The following is a 20,077-nucleotide window of genomic DNA, read 5'->3' on the forward strand; positions in this document are numbered from 1 at the left end:
CGGCGGCGGCGGAGGCGGCGGCTGAAACCATGTCCGGGCAGCGCCGGGGGCTGCCGCCGCCGCCGCCGCCGCCGCCGCCGCGAGCCGGGAGCCGCGATGGCCCGGTGGCCCGCACCTCCTCCGCCTCCGCCTCCGCCTCCACCTCTGGCCGCGCCGCCGCCGCCCGGCGCCTCTGCTAAGGGGCCGCCGGCGCGCAAGCTGCTTTTTATGTGCACCTTGTCCCTGTCTGTCACCTACCTGTGCTACAGCCTCCTGGGCGGCTCGGGCTCCCTGCAATTTCCCCTGGCGCTGCAGGAGTCGCCGGGCGCCGCCGCCGAGCCCCCGCCGAGCCCGCCGCCACCCTCTCTGCTGCCTCCCCCAGTGCGCCTCGGCGCCCCCTCGCAGCCACCCGCGCCGCCACCGCTGGACAACGCGAGCCGCGGGGAGCCGCCCGAGCCCCCAGAGCAGCCAGCCGCCCCCGGGACCGACGGCTGGGGGCTGCCGAGCGGCGGCGGAGGCGCCCGGGACGCCTGGCTCCGGACCCCGCTGGCCCCCAGCGAGATGATCACGGCTCAGAGCGCGCTGTCGGAGAGGGAAGCGCAAGAGTCCAGCACCACCGACGAGGATCTCGCAGGCCGGAGAGCGGCCAACGGGAGCAGCGAGAGGGGCGGCGCCGTCAGCACCCCCGACTATGGGGAGAAGAAGCTGCCACAGGCGCTCATCATTGGGGTCAAGAAAGGAGGGACCCGCGCGCTGCTGGAGGCGATCCGCGTACACCCGGACGTGCGGGCGGTGGGCGTAGAGCCGCACTTCTTCGACAGGAACTACGAAAAAGGATTGGAGTGGTACAGGTAGGACCCTGGGCTCCGCGGGCTGGTGGAGACGCGTGGGGGAGACGCGGAGGGGAAGCCGCGGCTTTCCACGCCCTTCGAGCATCCAGGCACCGTCCCAAGAGGCCCAAGCCCCCGCGAGGGCTCTGCAAACCCTGGCGGCGTTGCTTAGAGGGATCGGCTGAGAGGGCTGGACTCCAGCGAAAGATCACTTTATTTCAGAGCGAGGGAAGGAGGTGTCACCCTGCCCTGCCTCCCGCGCTCCTCAAACAAGAGGTGCTGTCTGAATCTGCCCAGCTCCAAGCCTGGGAACCCCCAGCCCTCGTGCCTGCCGGGTGTTTCCCAACCCAGGCTCTTGCGGGGTTCTGGGATTCTGGGCTGAGGACGCTGAGGAGTGAGACAGGATGGCTAAGTTGACTAAGGGGATTTGAGGTCTCCTGGAATCTCTTAAAATCACCCTCAAACGCATTTGCGTGGCTGGAATTCAACTTTAGTGTGTTAAGGTCAGAGCAAAATGAATAGGGAACAGTTACAAAGATCATGCTGGCGTTTTGGCTTTCCAGTAAAGAAAGGATGCCTCCCACCTCCGTAACTTTCCATCCCCCTTGGCTAAATGAGCACGGAGTTGATTTTGCACCAGAAGCCTCAATGTCTGCATGACAGTTGGTGCCCTGAGAGTTTTTATGCCCCAGACCGTGCCCTGTCTAATCTCCGCCTCCTTGCAACAGATTGGAGCTTCTGTCTTGTGAGATGTTCATCTCCCTCCTTACCTACCGTCTGCCGGTGGTGAGAGAAAGGGAGGAGAGAGGACTAGAAAGTTAAGTGCAGGTAAAACAAATTAATAATCCAGCTTTCCTGCCAGCCATAACATTTTAAACGGCACTGGTGCAGATGCCCCAAATGCAAACCTCATTCGCCTTTGTTTTTTCTCTTTCTCTCTTTGCTCCTGTTTTATATCTTTCTGGTTAACAGATCTGCATGGCTGGCTCCATCTCCATTGCATTTCGGTAATTAATTGCAATTGTCAAACAGAAACACAGCCTTTGTCAGCTAAAGTGATGTTATCATCTTAGCAGAGCCAATAGGTAAAATAAAGATTGTTTTCTGACAGGTTGCCTGCCCGTTGAGGAGATGTGCTTTCTGGGTTTAAATTACAGCCTGGGAAAGTTTTAGAAATAACTTAACTTCAGAAATACATAATAAATGTGTGCATTGTGATTGATTTCTTCCACTTTTAAAAATATGCCTTATGCTTTAAAAGCTTGAGAGAAGTACACTTAGGCATAAGCATTCCAGCACATTACAGGGAAGCGGCAAATGTGTCTGTTAATGTCTTGTCTGTTTCAACAGAGAGAACTAATTGCAGTATTTTAGGAGGCTTCAAACAGCCCCTTCCTATCAAAACATAAAACAGCAAATGCCTAATTTAACTGGAAAATCAGTATTTATAACATCAGAAGCCATGGCTTCCAGTTTGTGATTATAATTAAAAAGGTGTTAGGATGATTAATGCAGCAACAGCAAAATAAAGAAGGGGCATGATGTCTGGGAAGGTTTTAGTTGTTTAATTGCTGGTTGTAGGAATGCTCTGGTTTTTTCTGTGGGGTAGCTTTGGCCTTATGAGGGTAATTGTGTTTTTTTTTTTCAATTCTAATTTTAGAATTATGAGAATTGTCAAATGCCCCTTCAGGGAGGCAGAAAGATCAAATCTTTCCAAGATCTGAGGTGTTTGGGTTTGTGGCAGCTGGAAATAGAGGGCGGGGGGTGTTTTATTTGGGTGACTTAAAATAAAGTTAATGAAGGATGTGTGGTGGAATGTGTATAAGGAAGTCCCATCACCGGGTCTGGAGAGTTTTCCGAATGAAAGAATAGAAGATGCCAGATTTTCCTAGATTCCTTTATGCTGATGTTAGGAAGAGAAGGTATAGAAACTACCTTGTTTGACGTGGCTCCTGAATATATTATCCCAGCGCTGTGGTATGCCCAGCCTTCTACTCCCAACCAATGCTTGTGGTATTTGGGACTCGGTGTCATATTTGGTAGCCACTCACAGAACTGTTAAAGTGAAGAGGTGTGGATAGAGCAAGATTCCCCTGGTCCTCACTTAAGGGGACCATGTGGTATCTCTGTGTCCTTCATTCCCACCCCAGCATCTAGTCCAGTGATGCTGATTGAAAGCACTGGACACAAAATTCTCTTAGGAACAAGCTTCCTGCCAATGCATGTCTGTCTAACATAGAGGGAATCATTAGCCCCCCAGCTCCGCTTTTGGGAAGACCCGTTGGACCCACAGGATCTGACTGTGCTGGGACTGCTTTGGACCACTCTCCAGCCTTACCACAGACAGCGGTGCTTTGAGGCATTTGTGAAATTTTCATCAGTTCCGTCTATCTCTTCAGACTCCTCTCTCACTCCCGTATAGGAAGAGGGGCAGCATTCTCACTGTATTGTAGAAAAGGAAACAGTGGCATTGACTCGGTATCAGATGGCACTGATCAGTGGCATTGATTCCAGTATCAGAAACTCTTTCTCCTGGTTTCCTGGTCCAACTCTTCATCTTTTAAATGGTGGTATCCGTACCTAAACGGTATAGTTCCTTCCTATACCGGGTATGCTATCTGGGATCTATTTGACTGATTAGAGATCCACAGGTTAATTAAAGGTTTTAATTTTTCCCCTGTTCATTTATTGTTATTTTGTTTAAATGTGCTTCCAGTAGCCTATGAATTCTGCAAGTGTTTCTGGTTTTTGTGTTTTCAGCAAGAGGGAGAGCCAAGAAGAAATTGGGGCTGCTGTCTGCACAGCTGGCTTGGGGTTTTCTCATATTCAACTCAACAGCCCTAACAGGTTCAGTTCTTCAGTGTCACTCCAGCTATCTCCAAATCCGGGTTTTGCTTTCCTCTTGTGCTGTTGATCTAATATGATATAAAAATACATCTGAGATTAGAACGTGTGCATCAGATTTTCAGGGCAAGATAGACTAATGGATCGGGATGCATGTGTTAAAATCTACGGAGAAGAGAGCCTCACTTGGTGGATTGACACAGGCCAGTGATTAATAAATTGGGTGAGATTAAACCCTCCATGCCCTCTTCCCTCTCCCTTTCCAAAAAAGGCAAAGCCACAATGCACTTTTCAGAATGAGCTGATTACAAGCTGTCTAGGCAGAGACTTTAAACTCTTCTAAGGGATGGGACCTCAGGCCCGGCCAACTGGCTGCCACTGCAGAACTCATCAAGGTGACAGAGATAACATGAGCTATTTTCTGTCTCATGGTTTGCAGAGCGTACAGTAACCATGACCACTTTATATTGGAAACCATTCAGACCCAGGGCAATGGGAAGTGTCCATGTTTTTTTTTTTTTTTTTCTTTTGAGATGGAGTCTTGCTCTGTCGCCCAGGCTGGAGTGCAGTGGCGCAATCTCGGCTCACTGCAACCTCTGCCTCCCGGATTCAAGCGATTCTCCTGCCTCAGCCTCCTGAGTGCCTGGGAGCTCTTCCATGGTTTTAAGTTGTCGTCAGTGTCAACAGTGAATACACACATTCCATTGGCTAGGGGAAAGTCACTCAGGAAAATGCTCTACAAAGTCACGCTTATGCTACCCAGAGGAAAATGGTCAGTGCTCAGCAGCATATTTTGCATGTGGCAACTAGGGAGGGAATGGAGAAGGATGGAATTTCATTGGTGTTTACTGAATGCCAGCTATCGTGGCAATTGGTGCTACCTACAATTATAGACGTGTTATTTCATTTGAGCGTTGTGATGATATGGTGAGATATGTAGCAGCATTTCCACTTTACAGGTGGCTCTGAGAGGGTAAATGATTAGCTCAGGGTCACTTGGCTGTTCAGTGCCTGTCCTGAGATTTGAACCTGCTGTCTAATTTCAAAGGGCTGATTTCTTCCCCTGTACCGCACTACCACACAAAGTACTAGGAGGCATATACCCTGTGTTTATTCATTCATTCATTCATTCAATTATTTAAAAAATATCTACCATATGCCGTGCACTGTATTAGGTACTAGGGATAAAGTGGTGAATAAGATAGATGAAACACCTGTTCTCCTGGAACTAAGATTTTAATAGGAGGGTTGTGGAGACAGCAAACAAAGAGCCAAATAATATGTAATACAAATTCTGGTGGTGATAAAGACTACAAAGAAAAATAAAGTAATGGATGGCCCAGAACTGTTTTGTCCAGTATGGTAACTACTGTCTGTATGTGGCTATTGAATAGGCAAAATGTCCAAATTGAAATGTGCTGTAAGTGTAAGATACACAGAATACTAAATTACTCAATAATAATTTTAGATTGATTACACGTTGAAATTATACTCCTATCAAGTAAAATGTCTTGCAATTAAGTCCACCTCTTTCTACCTTTTCAGTGTGGCTACTAGAAAATTTAAAATTACGCTTGTGACTCACATTTCTATTGGGCAGCACCTATGTGGTGTGGTGCTTTGTAAACTTCAGGATCATCTAGGGATCTTGTTAACATGTAGATTCGGATTCAGCTAGTCTGCAGAGGGGCCTGGGAGTCCACATTTCCTCTTTCTTTTCTGTTTTTTTGAGACGGGGTCTCGTTCTGTTGCCAGGCTGGAGTGCAGTGGTGCAATCTCTGCTTCAAGTGATTATCCTGCCTCAGCCTCCTGAGTAGCTGGGACTACAGGTGCGCACCACCACGTCCAGCCAATTTTTGTATTTTTAGTGGAGACAGGGTTTCACCATGTTGGCCAAGATGGTCTCGATCTCTTGACCTTGTGATCTGCCTGCCTTGGCCTCCCAAAGTGCTGGGATTAGAGACGTGAGCCACTGTGCCTGGCCAAGGAGTCCACATTTCTACAAGGTTGCTAGATGCTGCTGCTGCTGCTGTCTGGATCTCACTTTGAGTAGCAAAGTCCTGGAAAGTAATTGGGGAATGTGTGTGTGCATGTTGGTTATTATTATTTGAAAAAATGTTTTTAAAGACGGGGGTCTCACTTCGTTGCCCAGGCTGGTCTCAAACTCCTGGCCTCAAGGAATCCTCCGTTCTCAGCCTCCCAAAGTGCTGGGATACGGCCATGTACCACGAGGCCAGGACAACATATGAGTTATATTAAGTAGGATGATTAGGGAAAACCTCTCTTTGGAGGTGATGTAAATCGAGTAACAGAGTAGACCCTCCCATGTGAAGATCTGGGTGGAGAGGTCTCCACTTGGAGGGATCAGCCAGTGCCAAGGCCCTGGGGTGGAAACAAGCTTCGTGGCCCTACAGAGTGTCCTTTCTTGATTCTAAAAGCACTGTTTTTGTTGCTGGACAAATCCGGGTTCAAAGCATGGCTTTGAGACTTATGAATTGAATGATCTTGGTTGAATAACTTATTTGACATCACTTAGCTTCGGTTATTTATCCGAGGGTAATTGCTTCCTTTTGGATTGTTGGGAGGAATAAATGAAATAATAAAAATGAATGTATTTTCTAAACAAAATGAATATCCTAGAGCAGAAATCCAAATAGAGTCTCAGCTACCGAGTCTGTCCATTTCTCAAATCATTTTAGTCTCGTGTATGCTCTACTTTCTATCACAGCTGTCATAATATTGTCCAAAGAGTCTGTTATTTGGGATGGTTTGGGAAAACCCCAATAATGATTGGCTTTGCAGGGTGCGTCTCCTTACCCTTTTAAACTGAAGGTCACACAACTTCAGAGCTCAGGCAGGTCGTATAAATGAGCAAGGTAGGTTAGGTGGAGAGAAGCTAAAGTGCCTGCCTGTGCTCTGGCTGAAGGGGAAGCCACTGTTGCAGTCCAGCTACTTTTTTTCCAATGTGCAAATGTGGCATTGGGGTTATGAGATCTTCCACTTTGTAAGAGAAACTGGAAATCCAGGTTTTGATTTGAAATCTTTTGATTTTTAATATTGGCAACAGATTTAAGTTTCTTAAAAGCCCAGTGGGGGCCAACATTGTGGGACAAACAAAATACATCTGTGGGCTGGATACAGCCAGCTGGCTACCAGTTTGTGACCTCTGATTTAAACTCATTTCAGAAAACGACTGATGTGCCCATACCCTGTGTACCCTGTGCAGTGGCCAGAATCGTGGCTTACATGTGCTATTTTAGTGTAGGGTTTTTTCTTTTTCTTCCTTTACAGATTTTGCAACAGCATGGGGGAAATACCTCCCGGATATATTGCAACATCCACAAAAGCCTGATATAAACAAGAACATTGAGGCAGAAAAAAGAAAATTTGCAAATACATTCCCCTCTGTTCTCAATTAACGTTCTCTTGAAACTGAGGAAATTCTCAATTTTTCACTCGTTAATCAGGAGTGCTTGTATTTGATCTATATCGATAACTTGCAGTTGTAAAATAGATTACGCTTAGGTGGATTAAGATCTTAGAGTTAGAAAAATTGGATTCCAGGCTTCGCTTTGCCACATACTAGTTTTATTGGACAACAGGCTGCTTATATTAATCTCTGTTTCTTAGGTGATGAAGGTGTTTTAACTCCATAGGGTCCATTCACCTACGAAAAGACTTTGGTTCCAGAACACATTTCTGTATTAGACTCTTCAGAAAGAGGAAGCTGTGGAATAGAAGCAACATGGTTTGGAGCATGTTTTGTATGTCTGAGCCAGAATCTATTGGACAAATTACTTAAATAGCTAAGCCTTGATTTCTCCATCTGCAGAATGAGCTCAATATTACCCGCTGCCAAAGGATTACGTGAGGATGACACGAAATGGCATTTAAAGTGGCTTATGTAGAGCTTGTGACAGAGTAAATGTCTCTCTCCTCTTCTTTCCTCTCTCTCCCATTTTTCTTTTCTCTCTTACTCTTCTTCAATTTCCTTCAATGCCTTCCTTTATCCTGCCCATCAGTGCTTAGGGCCATCAGTACTGAAGGCCCTAAAGAGAAAGCTGTAATGCATTTTTCATTTGAATATAGTCTTTTATTTCAAGATTATGTCTGAATGAGGGATTTTAAACCCTGAAGCAGCTCTTAAGTAGCTCTCCAGAGAATAATCAGAACCGGATTCCAGAATTTGGTCTATTGTAACTTGAACTGAAGGAAGAAAAAAAGTATGATTTCATGAGGTAACTGCAGCCAGAATTCTCCACAAAAGAAATGGGGTAAGGAGGTGGACAGGCTCTGTGGACTTCCACACTGACATTCTCTTGAGCCTCCAGTAGGAACGGATGCCACTTGCCCTGGGTAAGTTCAGAGGCATTTAGGATGCCAGGAGCCTGTGTGCCTTTGGTGCTTCTGCGGAACAGAAGGCATTTGGGAATGCAGGATTGCTCCCCAAGGCCCTGTGAAACCCTCTATTTGGAGATTTGGCTGCTTTCACCAGTGTTCTCTAGACATCCTAACATGATTTATTTATTTTTATTTTTTATTTTTGAAAATCATACCAGGCATTTTCACTTTTAAATCAAGTCAGGAGAGAGGCCTCGAGACTTTAGATGAGTGAAAGATTGCTAGGGTTGCTTGTCAGAAAGTTTTAAGGGTTTTGGTTTTGCATAATGGATGATCTCTCTGGAACGGATTGAACCACCGCCCCGTTCAAGTAATCTCCTGATTTCATTGTTTTTTGTGGTTTAACAAGCTCCTCTATAACTGTCTTGGGAATTGCATTCTGAAATTATAATTCACTAAGGGAGCTTTTCAGCCCATCTTGCCATTAATTAAAAGAAGGTGGTTGGCTTTTTTCTTGTTGCTGTTTGTACTCACTACTTAGGACTTACTTGCCTTAAACATTTTTTTTTTAACCTTATTTAAGAATATACAAGGAAACAAAGCAACACGTGAATTAGACAATATTTTTTTCAGTTGCAAATGACAGAAATGGAACTTACACTATTGTAAACAACAAAAGACAGTTGATTGGCTTACGTGATTGAGAAGTCTGGGGATAACTTGGCTTCAGAAAAAACTGGATCCAGGGGCTCAAATGATGTCACTAGGCCCCTGTCTCTTTCCATTCTTTGCTATGTTTGTCTCTACCTGGCTTCATTCTCAGACAGGCTGTCTCACCACAGTTTAGGCAAGATGGTAAGAAGCATTCCTAGACAAACATATTTTATGTTTATTAATCTTTTTGGAAACAGTTTTTCTTAAGAACTTCTGTAGGAAATTCTTAGAGATGCCTTGGGCCCAGGTTGGGTCCTGTGCCCCATTCCTAAAGCGATAATTTTGTGGGATTCTAATCAGGCCTAGGAGATGTAGCTAGCCCTTTGGCTTGGGGTGGTGGTAAGAGTAGAGAAGCAAGGTTCTCTATTCTTTATGGGGAAACTGTTCCATGTAATTTCCCCATTGCAACCACATGAAATAGTTTCCCCATAGAGAAAGAGGGGTTCAAGGGTGCTATTTTTAGAAAAGTGGGGGCCAGTTAAGCCAGATGGCCACTAAGTATATAAAGATCCACCCCCGGCCAGGCATATGATCTCTCTAATCCACTGGAGGGATTAGAGAGACTGGAGGGAGGTGCAAAGGGTGTTTGGGGATTTTTTATTTAGTTATTAATTCTGTGCAGCTGTTATTTAGTTATTCATTCATGTATTTATTCATTAAACATGTATTATCAACCATGTGCTATGTGCTTGGCTGAAACATGAACCAATGATGGCCAGCGATCTGAAATAACTCACAGAGTGGAGAAATGGACATGTAAATGATCACATTGAAAGTTGTTATCAGTCTTGACAGAATGGGATTTATTCCAAGAATGGAAGGATGGTTCAATCTTGGGGAATGTAATAATGTGATTTATTGTTAATACAGGCAAATGAGAAAAATTTGTGATTTGTTTTATGGATGCTGAAAAGATATCTTATAAAAAGAAATATCTATTTCTGATTTTCAGAACAACCTGCTATTAAAATAGGGTCATACCTAAAGCCAGCATCATCTTTAGTGGTTTAACACTAGAAGCATTTCCACTAAATCCAGAACAAGCCCGAAATGCTCATTATTGTTACTATTATTTAACCATTGTTCAGGACTTATTAGATAATACAATTAGAAGAGCAAAAGAAGAAAGGGGGGAGGTAGAATTATTACTATTTGCAAGTAATTTTAACTTTTTCTTTTTGGAAAACCTAAGATTACCAATCCTCCTATGAATCTATTAGAAACAATAATAGAATTCATTAAGGTGGCCGGTAAGGAAAAACAAAGTAAAATTTGTAGATTTCCTATATGCCTATGCCATCCATTGTGAAAATATAATGGGAAAAAATACTGTGTGTATAGAACCAACCAGAGAGACAAAATAACTAGGAATAAATTTAGCAAAAATTGCAAGGGACTTGTAAAAACAAAATATTAATACTCTACTAAGGGGTGCTGGAGAGGACAGGAGTAAATGCAGAGACATCCTTCTCTCGGGTGGCATTTCTTTCTTTTCCTTCCCTCCTCCTCCCCTTTCCTGTCTCCCTTTCCTTTCTCATTCTTGTTTGTTTGTTTGTCTAAGTCATTGCTGCATAAATTGAGTTCAGATGTGTTTGAGGGTGATCTGAAAATATTGTTTATATAAACTTGACCAAAATCTACTTCATATATGGGATTTCCTTACTTTGCACATTTTATTTGACAGAGGAAAGGGTGGCAAAATAACTGTCACTGTTTAGATTCATAAACTATTATAATCCCTTGCAGAGGGGCTGACTGCCTTACACCCCCAATTCAGGGGTAGAAGAACCATGCCCAAGGAGTGGATTAGGAGTTGAGCTGGTGGCTCAACTCAACTCTTAAGAGTTGAGCGCAGTGGCTCACAACTGTAATCCCAGCACTTTGGGAGCCTGAGGCAGGTGGATCACAGGGTCAAGAGATTGAGACCATCCTGGCCCACATGGTGAAACCCCCGTCTCTACTAAAAATATAAAAATTAGCCGAGCATGGTGGTGCGTGCCTGTAATCCCTGTTACTCAGGAGGCTGAGGCAGGAGAATCGCCTGAACCCGGGAGGCAGAGGTTGCATTGAGCCGAGATTGCACCACTGCACTCCAGCCAGCCTGGTGACAGAGTGAGAGTCCGTCTCAAAAAAACAAACAAACAAAAAAAAAGAGTTGAGCTGGTGCACATTAGTCAATGTGGATGCACTCATGTTGCCACATAGCAAAAAGCGAATCAGAGACAAACCATGGTTATTTTAGGATGGGAGGGGGAGATGGAGGTTCGGATCTGATGGAATAACAGTCGCCGTGGGAGTGGCAGCGCTGGTGGTAGATGATATTATATCACGTGTGCCAGGCTTGGCTCCGAGTATTGAATTCCTTTAGGCTTCACTGGCACCTCGTGAGATAGGCACTGATATTACCCATGCCTTACAGGCGAGGGAACTGAGGCCCAGTGCTGGTAAGTCACTCGCTCAAACTGTGGAGTTGGGATTCAAACCCTGATGTATGGCCTCAAACATACGTTCTTCCCTTTATTTGTCTCAGAGTTCATTTCCACTGGAAGTGGTGTCTTCTAGCCTCATGGGAGTAAATAATAAGCGTCAGCATTTCCCTGCTTTTAGTTCCAGTGTGCAGATGGACAGGCTGCTGTAGGAGTCTTGCCCTCACAGCAAACAGTGCAAGTGATTTTCTTTCTGTTCAGGGACTATGCCAAGCTCATTCCCCCTTTAGGGCCATTTTATTCTCTTTTCCCTCCTCCTGGAATATTCTGTCCCCAGATCCCTAAACTACTGGTATCTCCTTATCTTTCCTTTAGGTGTTGGCTGAAATTTCAGCTCCTCTAAAAGGCCTTTCCTGACTACCTAATTTAAATAACTTCTTCCACTTCTGAGCTTGTTATGCTGTTTTATTTTCTCCAGCACATCTATTGCTCTCCAAAGTTATCCTCATTACTTATCTCCCCCTCACTAGAAGGTAAACTGCATAGGACCAGAAATCGATCTTGTCCATTTTGTTTCAAGCCAGAGCCCAGAACAGTGCCTGGCAGATAGTAGACGCTCAATACATGGTGATTTATTAATCACCAATGATAAATCAGTGAATTCATAAACAAAAAGAGGACCTTGTATGTACGATACTCCAGGCTTCTGGAAAGAAAGAACCCTCACATTTCTTGGGAAGTCTAGCTAAGAATTGTTTTCAGCTTTTTCACATACTCCTTTTTTGCAAGCCTATTTTGGGTGCAGAAAGAGAAACCCACTCAAATAAGCTGTGTGGGCTAGCTAGTCTCCCCCAAAGGTTCCTATAGCACACAACATTATTTCATTTATTCCTCACAGTGGCCTCATGAAGTAGATGTTTTCTTACAGATAGACAGATTGAGACTTTGGGTGACATTCCTGAGGTCCCATAGCAGGATGTCCTGAGCTGGATGTCTTATTTATTTATTTTTAGAGGTGGTGTCTCACTCTCTTGCCCAGCCTGGAGTACAGTGGCATGATCATAGCTCATAGCAGCTTTGAATTCCCGGGCTCAAGTGATCCTCCTGCCTCTAGTAGCTGGACTATATAGGTGCTCCACTATGCCTGGCTAATTTAAAAAAAAATTGCTTTGGGAGGCCGAGGCAGGTAGATCACCTGAGGTCAGGCATTCGAGACCAGCCTGGCCAACATGGTAAAACCCCGTCTCTACTAAAAACACGAAAAATTAGCCAAGCATGGTGACAGGCGCCTGTAATCGCGGCTACTTGGGAGGCTGAGGCAGGAGAATCGCTTGAACCCGGAAGGCAGAGATTGCAGTGAGCTGAGATCATGCCATCGCACTCCAGCCTGGGCAGCAAGAGCAAAACTCCATCTCAAAAAAAAAACAAAACAAAACTGTAGAACATCTTGCTCTGTTGGTTGCCCAGGCTAGTCTCAATCTCCTGCACTCAAATAATCCTACCGCCGAGGCTTGCTGAGGTGCTGAGATTACTTGTGAGCCACCGCACCCGGCCCTGGGTGCCTTCCTGCTATTCCTGGCCTCTGTTGTTGTAGCACAGTTGTAGGAGATGAGCACGGACTATTCCTGATAGATCATTATGCTCCATGAGTAGTTGGATCGTCTTTCTCTGGATGTATTATCAAAATTATCTAATTGCCATGTAATAATCAGGCCATGACACAGAGGCCCCCTGTTTGACTTGTGTTACCTCCTATAGGTGCCAGCACAGCATTCCCTCCAGGTTAAAGTTTCTGCAGAGGGTTAGAGATGGGGGAGCCCCTGGAGATGAGGAAATATTTGAGTCAAACTACATGGGCACCTCTGTCATAGGACAGTTTGATTGCTTGGAGCTATGTGGTATTTTGAAAAGGAAGCTGGGCTGGGTGCGGTGGCTCACGCCTGTAATCTCAGCACTTTGGGAGTCCGAGGCAGGCAGATCACGAGGTCAGGAGGTCGAGACCACCCTGGCTAACACGGTGAAACCCCAGCTCTACTAAAAATACAAAAAATTAGCTAGTTGTGGTGGCACGCACCTGTAGTCCCAGCTACTCGGGAGGCTGAAGCAGGAAAACTGCTTGAACCCAGGTGGTGGAGGTTGCAGTGAGCTGAGATCACACCACTGCCCTCCAGCCTGGTGACAAAGCCAGACTCCATCTCAAAAATAAATAAATAAATAAATAAATAAATAAATAAATAAATAAATAAATAAATAAAAGAAAAGGAAGCTGAAGCTGGAATCAGAAATTAAGGATTTGAGTCTGAGTTCTGCACCTTGTGGAACTTGTTTTGTGTGCATACACTGGTGTTTAGAGCCCTTGTTTTCTCATCTCTAAAATGGGAATAACAACCTCTACTAACTCCACAGTGATTTTGCAAGGGTAGAATAGTGACTATGTGTTGGGATCGACTCAGTCTACATATGTCAGCTGTTATTAATCCATGCACGTTTTCATGAATTCCCCCAGGTTATTGGTTTTCTGGAATGTTGCAGTCCAGGGAGTACCTGAAATACAGGACAAGCACTCTTATCATAAAGTTAGATTAAGAGGTTTAATTTACAGAAACTATTTTATAGCATGGATGTCAAACGTTCTCAGGACAGACTGCGTAAAGATCTGGAGAATTCCTGGACAATCTCAGACTGTGTAACTGTTTCACGGGACTCATTGTTAACGTCATTTTAAAAATACTGAAACAACATAAAAACCTACGGAGCTACGGGGCACACTTGCTTCTTAAAACTGCCCCGTAGTTGTTGAGCTTTGGGAGTGACCAGAAGATTCTGTCATTTTGTTCTCAATTGACCTACCCTTTCTTTTCAGGCTGTGTTTCCCAGGTTGGTGTATTAACTTTCCACCTTCTAGTTGTCTGCCTAATCTGCTTTCTTTTTAAATCTTTTTTAAATATAATTTTTTAAAAAATTTTACTTTAATTTCTGGGATACATGTGCAGAACATGTGCCATGGTGGTTTGCTGCACCTATCAACCCATCATCTAGGTTTTAAGCCCGGCACGCATTAGGTATTTTTCCTAATGCTCTCCCTCCCCTTGCTCCCCACCCCCGACAGGCCCTGGTGTGTGATGTTCCCCTCCCTGTGTCCATGTGTTCTCATTGTTCACCTCCCACGTATGAATGAGAAGGTGCGGTGGCCTAACCTGCTTTCTAACCCTCTGTGCTAGGCAGAATAATGACCTCCCTGAAATGCCCACATCCTAATCCCTGGAACCTGCAAATATGTTAGATTAGCTGGCAAAGGGGAATTAGGTTGCAGATGGAATGAAGATTGTGAACCAACTGACTTTAAATGGGAGATTGTCCTGAATTATTTGGTTGGAGCCAGTGTAATTCCAAAGAATTGTATACAGAAGTCTTCTCTTATCCCCAGTTTCACTTTCTGAGGTTTCAGTTACCCATGGTTAACTGTGCTCTGAAAATATTAATGGAAAATTTCAGAAATAAATGTTAATAGGTTTTAAGTTGCTCACCATTCTGAGTAGTGTGGTGACATCTCACGCTGTCCTGCTCTGTGCCACCCAGGATGTGAATTATCCCTTTGTCCAGCATGTCCAGCCTGTAGACTCTACCCATCCTTGAGTCACTCAGCAGCTGTCTTGGTTATCAGATAGACTGTCGTGGTATCTCAGTGCTTATGTGCGAGTAACCTTTACTTTAATTAATGATGGCTTCAGAGTTCAAGATAGTGATGCTGGTAATTCAGATATGCCAAAGAGAACCCATGAAGTGCTTCTTTTAAGTGAAAAGGCAAAACTTTTCAATTTAGAAAGGGTAAGAATAGTACAATAAAATATTTTGAGAGAGAGACCATAATCACGTAACTTTTATTATAATATATTGTTAACAATTCTATCTTATCATGAGTTGTTGTTACTCTCTTACCGTGCCTAAGTTATAAATTTAACTTTATCATAGCTATGTATGTGTAGGAAATAACATAATATCTATAGGGTTTTGTATTATCCATGGTTTCAGGAAGTCACTGGGGGTCTTGGAGCATATCCTCTGTAGATAAGGGGGCACTATAGTAAGTGGAAGAGGGAGGCAGAGAGAGAACCAGAAGGTAGCGTGAGAAGGACTCAATCACTGTTGCTGGCTTTGGCAATAGAGGAAGAGGCTACAAGCCAATGCGGGCAGCTTCTAGAAACTGGAGAAAAGGCAAGGATCTGACCCCTATTCACTGCTTCAGCCACATTCATTTCCCTATTTTCTTATTCCTCTGCTTGAGCTTTGCTAGCCTCCTTGCTGTTCCTGAGAAGTCAAACATGGCCCTGCCCCAGGGCCCTGGCACTTGCTGCTTCCACCACTTGCAATGTTTCTTTGCATTAGATAATTGCATGGCTTGCGTCCTCCCTTCATTCGGGTCTCTGCTCAATCATCTTATCCTCAGGGTGGCTTTTTCTTGTACCACCTGGACTCACCTGCTAGTGGTAAGAGCATCACTTACTGGAAAATGCTGGTGAACAGTGTCATCATTGCCATATGCCTGTATTCCATAGTTACTCCACACCCACCCAGGTTTCTGGTATCCTAATTTCCTGTTTTTTAATTCCCCTATTCTGGAGAGAGGATCTAGTCATTGATCCGGTACCACAAAATGACCTTAATGTTGCTGGGGTCAAAATTTAAAAGATGTTTATGTAACGCTCAGCTATCCCTGCTATTTAAGTATGCTGCCACCAGGTGGTGATCGTGGGACACAGGTTGGGTCCAAAGTCAGGCATTTCCTGAGATACAAAATGAGTGGCTCCTTGCTCCTTCCAATCTGGATTAACCCTGAATATTTTGTTCTTATATCATAAAATTAGAGGCTTTATAAAATATTCACTTTCAGTAAACAATAAGCAAGTATCAAAACAGATGTGTAAAGCCGTGTTTAAAACATACTCGAATACAGTTGTGTATTTGTTTTTTCTCTTCCCCATTGTGAATCAATTTCTTTATTTGTGTTCAGATATAGAAAAAATCTTGGCAGGTGGAATTTTTCTTTCCTTCTTAGCATTCTTATGACTATCTAAATATGGACAAAAACGAAAATGCCATGTTGCCATAAGTATATCTTAAAGCAATTAATATTAAGAATTATTATTATAACACATATGCCATATATTAAATGGCTACATTACCCATTTAGAATTTGAAAATTGCAAGGTGATTTCAACCAAGAAACCCCTTGACTTCAGTGAGAACCATGGATTTCCTCATTTAGAACAAAACAATGAGTTTCTTCTGTATTTATGGGTTCTCACTAGCCTGTGTATCTCTGTGTCGAAAGTTCCTTCTTTCTTTTAGTTTACCTTCAACTCTTGGCCTTGGGACTTTTCAATTTTCCTGGGATTCCCTTTTCCTATCCTTCCATTTTTCATCCACTAGGAGGAAGAAATTGCCCCAAATCACAATATGTTAGAACAGCTTTAAGGAAAATCATTTTCAGTGGTTTAGAACTTCATTTCAGCTCCAGAACTCTATTGGCTAGAATTCTTCTGGTTATAACACAGAAATCCACGGTAAAATCTGAACCGAGCATAAATCAAAAAGGAATTTAATGGCTCATGTATCTGAGAAGTCCCAGGAATTGGGGATATCTTTTTTTTGTTGTTTTGGCTTAATTAGTGTTTAAACAATGTCACCAGATCTCTGCTTCTGGATTCTCTATCACGGCTGAGATGGTTGACTGCGTTCTCAAAACTTCTCTCCTTGTGGCTGTAAAGTGGGTGCTAGCCTGATTCTCTTTCCCCAAGTGTAGGTGGAAAAGCTTGCCATCTATGTCCCAGAAGTCTTTGCTGAAGCCTCGTTGTAGCTCATTAGTTCTTAGGGGTCGTGCACACATCCATCAAGCGGTTTCTGTTGCCAGCGGGGTGTGAGGCTTGAGGCACTGCCTCCCTGGAGCCTAGGGAGGAGTTAGTTTCCCTGGAGGCCCCTGGATCTGGTTATCAAAGACAGGAAATGAATGCTGCTGCCAAAACAACAGATGTCTGTTTCTAGACACTCCTCTGTTCAAATGCAATCTTTCCCCGAAGTACAACCGAACGAAACAGACACAGTGAGGTTCCACCGGCTTGCGTGGAGATAGAGGACCTAGATTCTGTTTTGTCTTTCTACCAAGGTGGACACAAACAGAGCAGCTCAAAATCTCCCTCTCTAGGTCTCTGCTTGAAGATTCTGCATCTTTTCTTTAACCCAGAGGGGAAGAATGGAAGGAAGAGAAGAAGAGAGAGAGGGAGGCAATGCAAGAAAGAAAACATATCCAGTCTCTAAACGTAAGATGTGTTAAATCCTGAAAAAAGTATCTATGGAATCTGCCCCTCAGAAATCACTAATTATTTATTTAGAATATTTTCTATTTTCATCCCTTCCTTAGCAACCCCTAGCAGCTGCCTAGAAAATTTTAAAGGAATTGTGTATCTTACAAGAGAATTCTTCAAATAGCAAGTGAAATAGTTTCATCACATTAAGTCTTCCTGCCCGGATTCGCTTCAAGTGGAGAGGGAGAAATGATTTGGCATTTGATCAGTCTTAATTTAACAACTAGATAGCCTAGAATTTCTAGAAAATCTTTGATTTTATGCCATTCTTTTCATTTAAAGTGAGGCTCACAATATAGAATTAAGTGTGATTTAATTTTTTCTGCTTCTGTAAGACGTTTTAGGAAAATAAGTCAGTGTTCTGGAGAAGAAAAATTCCCTTGTCCAATCTACTGTTTTGATTTAAAAAATATATATATCTGTCCACCTTGTGTATTGTTTGGGAGATTCTTATTAGCACACAAGGATGTTTTCTTCGTCAGCTTGTGTGTGTGTGTGAGAAAATTATATGCCGGAGAATCTTGTTGAAGTTTCTTCAGCAGGAATTCCTGGGGGAACCTGAGGACCTTGGACTTGTTAAGCCCCAGGGTCATTGATTAGGTCCTGGTCAATTTCCTATGGACTTTTGATGGCTTCAGGGCTTTATCCTCCATTTTCACCTCTGCATTCTGACCATCCTTTTTGCCTTAGGGTCCTTCCCCATATCCTGGCTGTGGAGCAGGTTGAAGTCTGGCTCGTTCCTTATTTCCCCCAAGATGGAGAAACTAGGAGTAGAAATAGAAAGACTTCCTATTGCTCATCCAGTTGCTATTAGGCCTGTGTACTAGAAAGCTTCTTTTTATAAAGAGATTTCTTTTCCTGGTTTCTTGCTACTTATTTTAAGATTCTGAAGACTTCTTCAGAAATTTATTTTATTTCAGAAAAAGGCAAAATTTAAAAACAGAGATTGTACATAAAGTTAACTTTTGTGATTTGTAATTTCCAGCAATTGTGCTTTTGCATATTATCCTTTTTTTATTTTTATTTTTAACGACAGAGTCTTGCTTTGTCACTCAGGCTGGAGTATAGTGGCTCAATCATAGCTCACTGCAGCCTAGAACCCCTGGGCTCAAGTGATCCTCCAGCCTCAGCCTCCTGAGTACCTGGGACTGCAGAGAAGCACCACCATGCCCAGCTGGTTTTTTATTTTTGTGTAGTGATTGGGTCTTGCTTTTTTGCTTAGGCTGGTCTCGAACTCCTGGTCTCAAGTGATCTTCTTGCCTCAATCTCCCAAAGAGCTGAGATTACAGGCATGAACCACTGTGTCCAGCTTACATTTTGAGGCTTCTAGGAAAGTAAACCCATCTTCTAATTCCATGGATGACTGTTGGTGATGTCTACTTACTGTCGTTTGGTTTAAAGGTCCCAGCACTTTGGGTAACTTCAGAGAGAGGTACTGATTTTCTGAGCCCTGCTGTGTGTTGGCAGCTTCAGAGACCACATGACTTAGCTGCCTCTTCCCAGTGTGGGGCAGCTGAGGTAGGAGAGTTGCCCTGGGCTGTGTATTCTTTAAAAGGAAAGGGAGAAAAAAAAATCCCTTCCGCCTAGGCTATTTCAAGGCAGCATGAAGGATGGAAATCAACCCTTCTCTGCTACCTCGCTTAGAAATGTTCTCACTCACAGGTGGGAATTGAACAATGAGAACACATGGACACAGGAAGGGGAACATCACACTCCGGGGACTGTTGTGGGGTGGGGGGAGGGGGGAGGGATAGCATTAGGAGATATACCTAATGCTAAATGACGAGTTAATGGGTGCAGCACACCAACATGGCACATGGATACATATGTAACGAACCTGCACTTTGTGCACATGTACCCTAGAACTTAAAGTATAATAATAATTTAAAAAAAAAAAAAAAAGAAATGCTGCTGACCCTGCTGCTGCCTTGCTGGTGTGGTGGCCCCGTAAAGAGGAGCTGGTGGCAGAGACATCAGATGTTTGCTCAGTGACACGTGACATCACGGCTACCTCTTATTTCATGGTGAAGATATTTTTTTATCCACCCCCTACCAAAATTGACAACTGCCTTTAGAAAAGTGTTCTCATGAGTAGTATTTAGCTAGAATTTTAGTAGTAACATCACTCTCTTGTTATGAAGCTCTGTGACACAAACATTCCCTGACTTTGTAAGGTGCAAAGTACCTGGTCTGGAGTGGAAAAGCTTACGAAGCCTTTCTCCTCGCTGTCTGAGTTTATTTATTGCTTCACTTTTTCCTGTACTATCAGGGCAGATTTTGCCCAGGCTGGTCTTGAACTCCTGGCCTCAAGTGACCTGCTCGCCTCGGCCTCCCAAAGTGCTGGGATTACAGGTGTGAGCCACTGTGCCCAGCCTCTTCTATAGATTTTTAATACTTATAAAGTATATATAATTTCTTTCAAAAATGTGTATTTTGAAGTAATTTGCTTCTTTCACTTGAAAGTATATTATGACCATCTTTTTGTGTCAAAAATATACTTCTGTAACATAATTTAATGCTTTAATGTTTATAAAAATGATAGAGATTTTTGTCAGTCATACCTCAATAAAGCTGGGAAAAC

At 43.6% G+C, this 20,077-nt stretch overlaps 1 protein-coding gene across 2 annotated transcripts in view; it reads left to right on the forward strand.

Moving 5' to 3' along the window:
• The first annotated feature begins 91 nt into the window (after positions 1 to 91).
• Positions 92 to 20,077, forward strand: part of HS3ST4 (heparan sulfate-glucosamine 3-sulfotransferase 4) — a 210,257-nt gene continuing 190,271 nt past the window's right edge. The window contains exons 1-3 of one of the 2 annotated variants that reach the window (XM_058440840.1): positions 92 to 830; positions 1,538 to 1,637; positions 1,782 to 1,894. In XM_058440840.1, coding sequence (XP_058296823.1) covers positions 97 to 830; positions 1,538 to 1,631 — 828 coding nt within the window. In that variant the 5' untranslated portion in view covers positions 92 to 96 and the 3' untranslated portion in view covers positions 1,632 to 1,637; positions 1,782 to 1,894. Of the gene's footprint in view, positions 831 to 1,537; positions 1,638 to 1,781; positions 1,895 to 20,077 lie in introns of those variants that run through there. The other variant, XM_032157169.2, reaches the window with a different exon arrangement.

The sequence above is a fragment of the Hylobates moloch genome, unplaced genomic scaffold (genome assembly GCF_009828535.3).
Source record: "Hylobates moloch isolate HMO894 unplaced genomic scaffold, HMol_V3 SCAFFOLD_6, whole genome shotgun sequence".
In the NCBI taxonomy this organism is placed as follows: Eukaryota; Metazoa; Chordata; class Mammalia; order Primates; family Hylobatidae; genus Hylobates; species Hylobates moloch.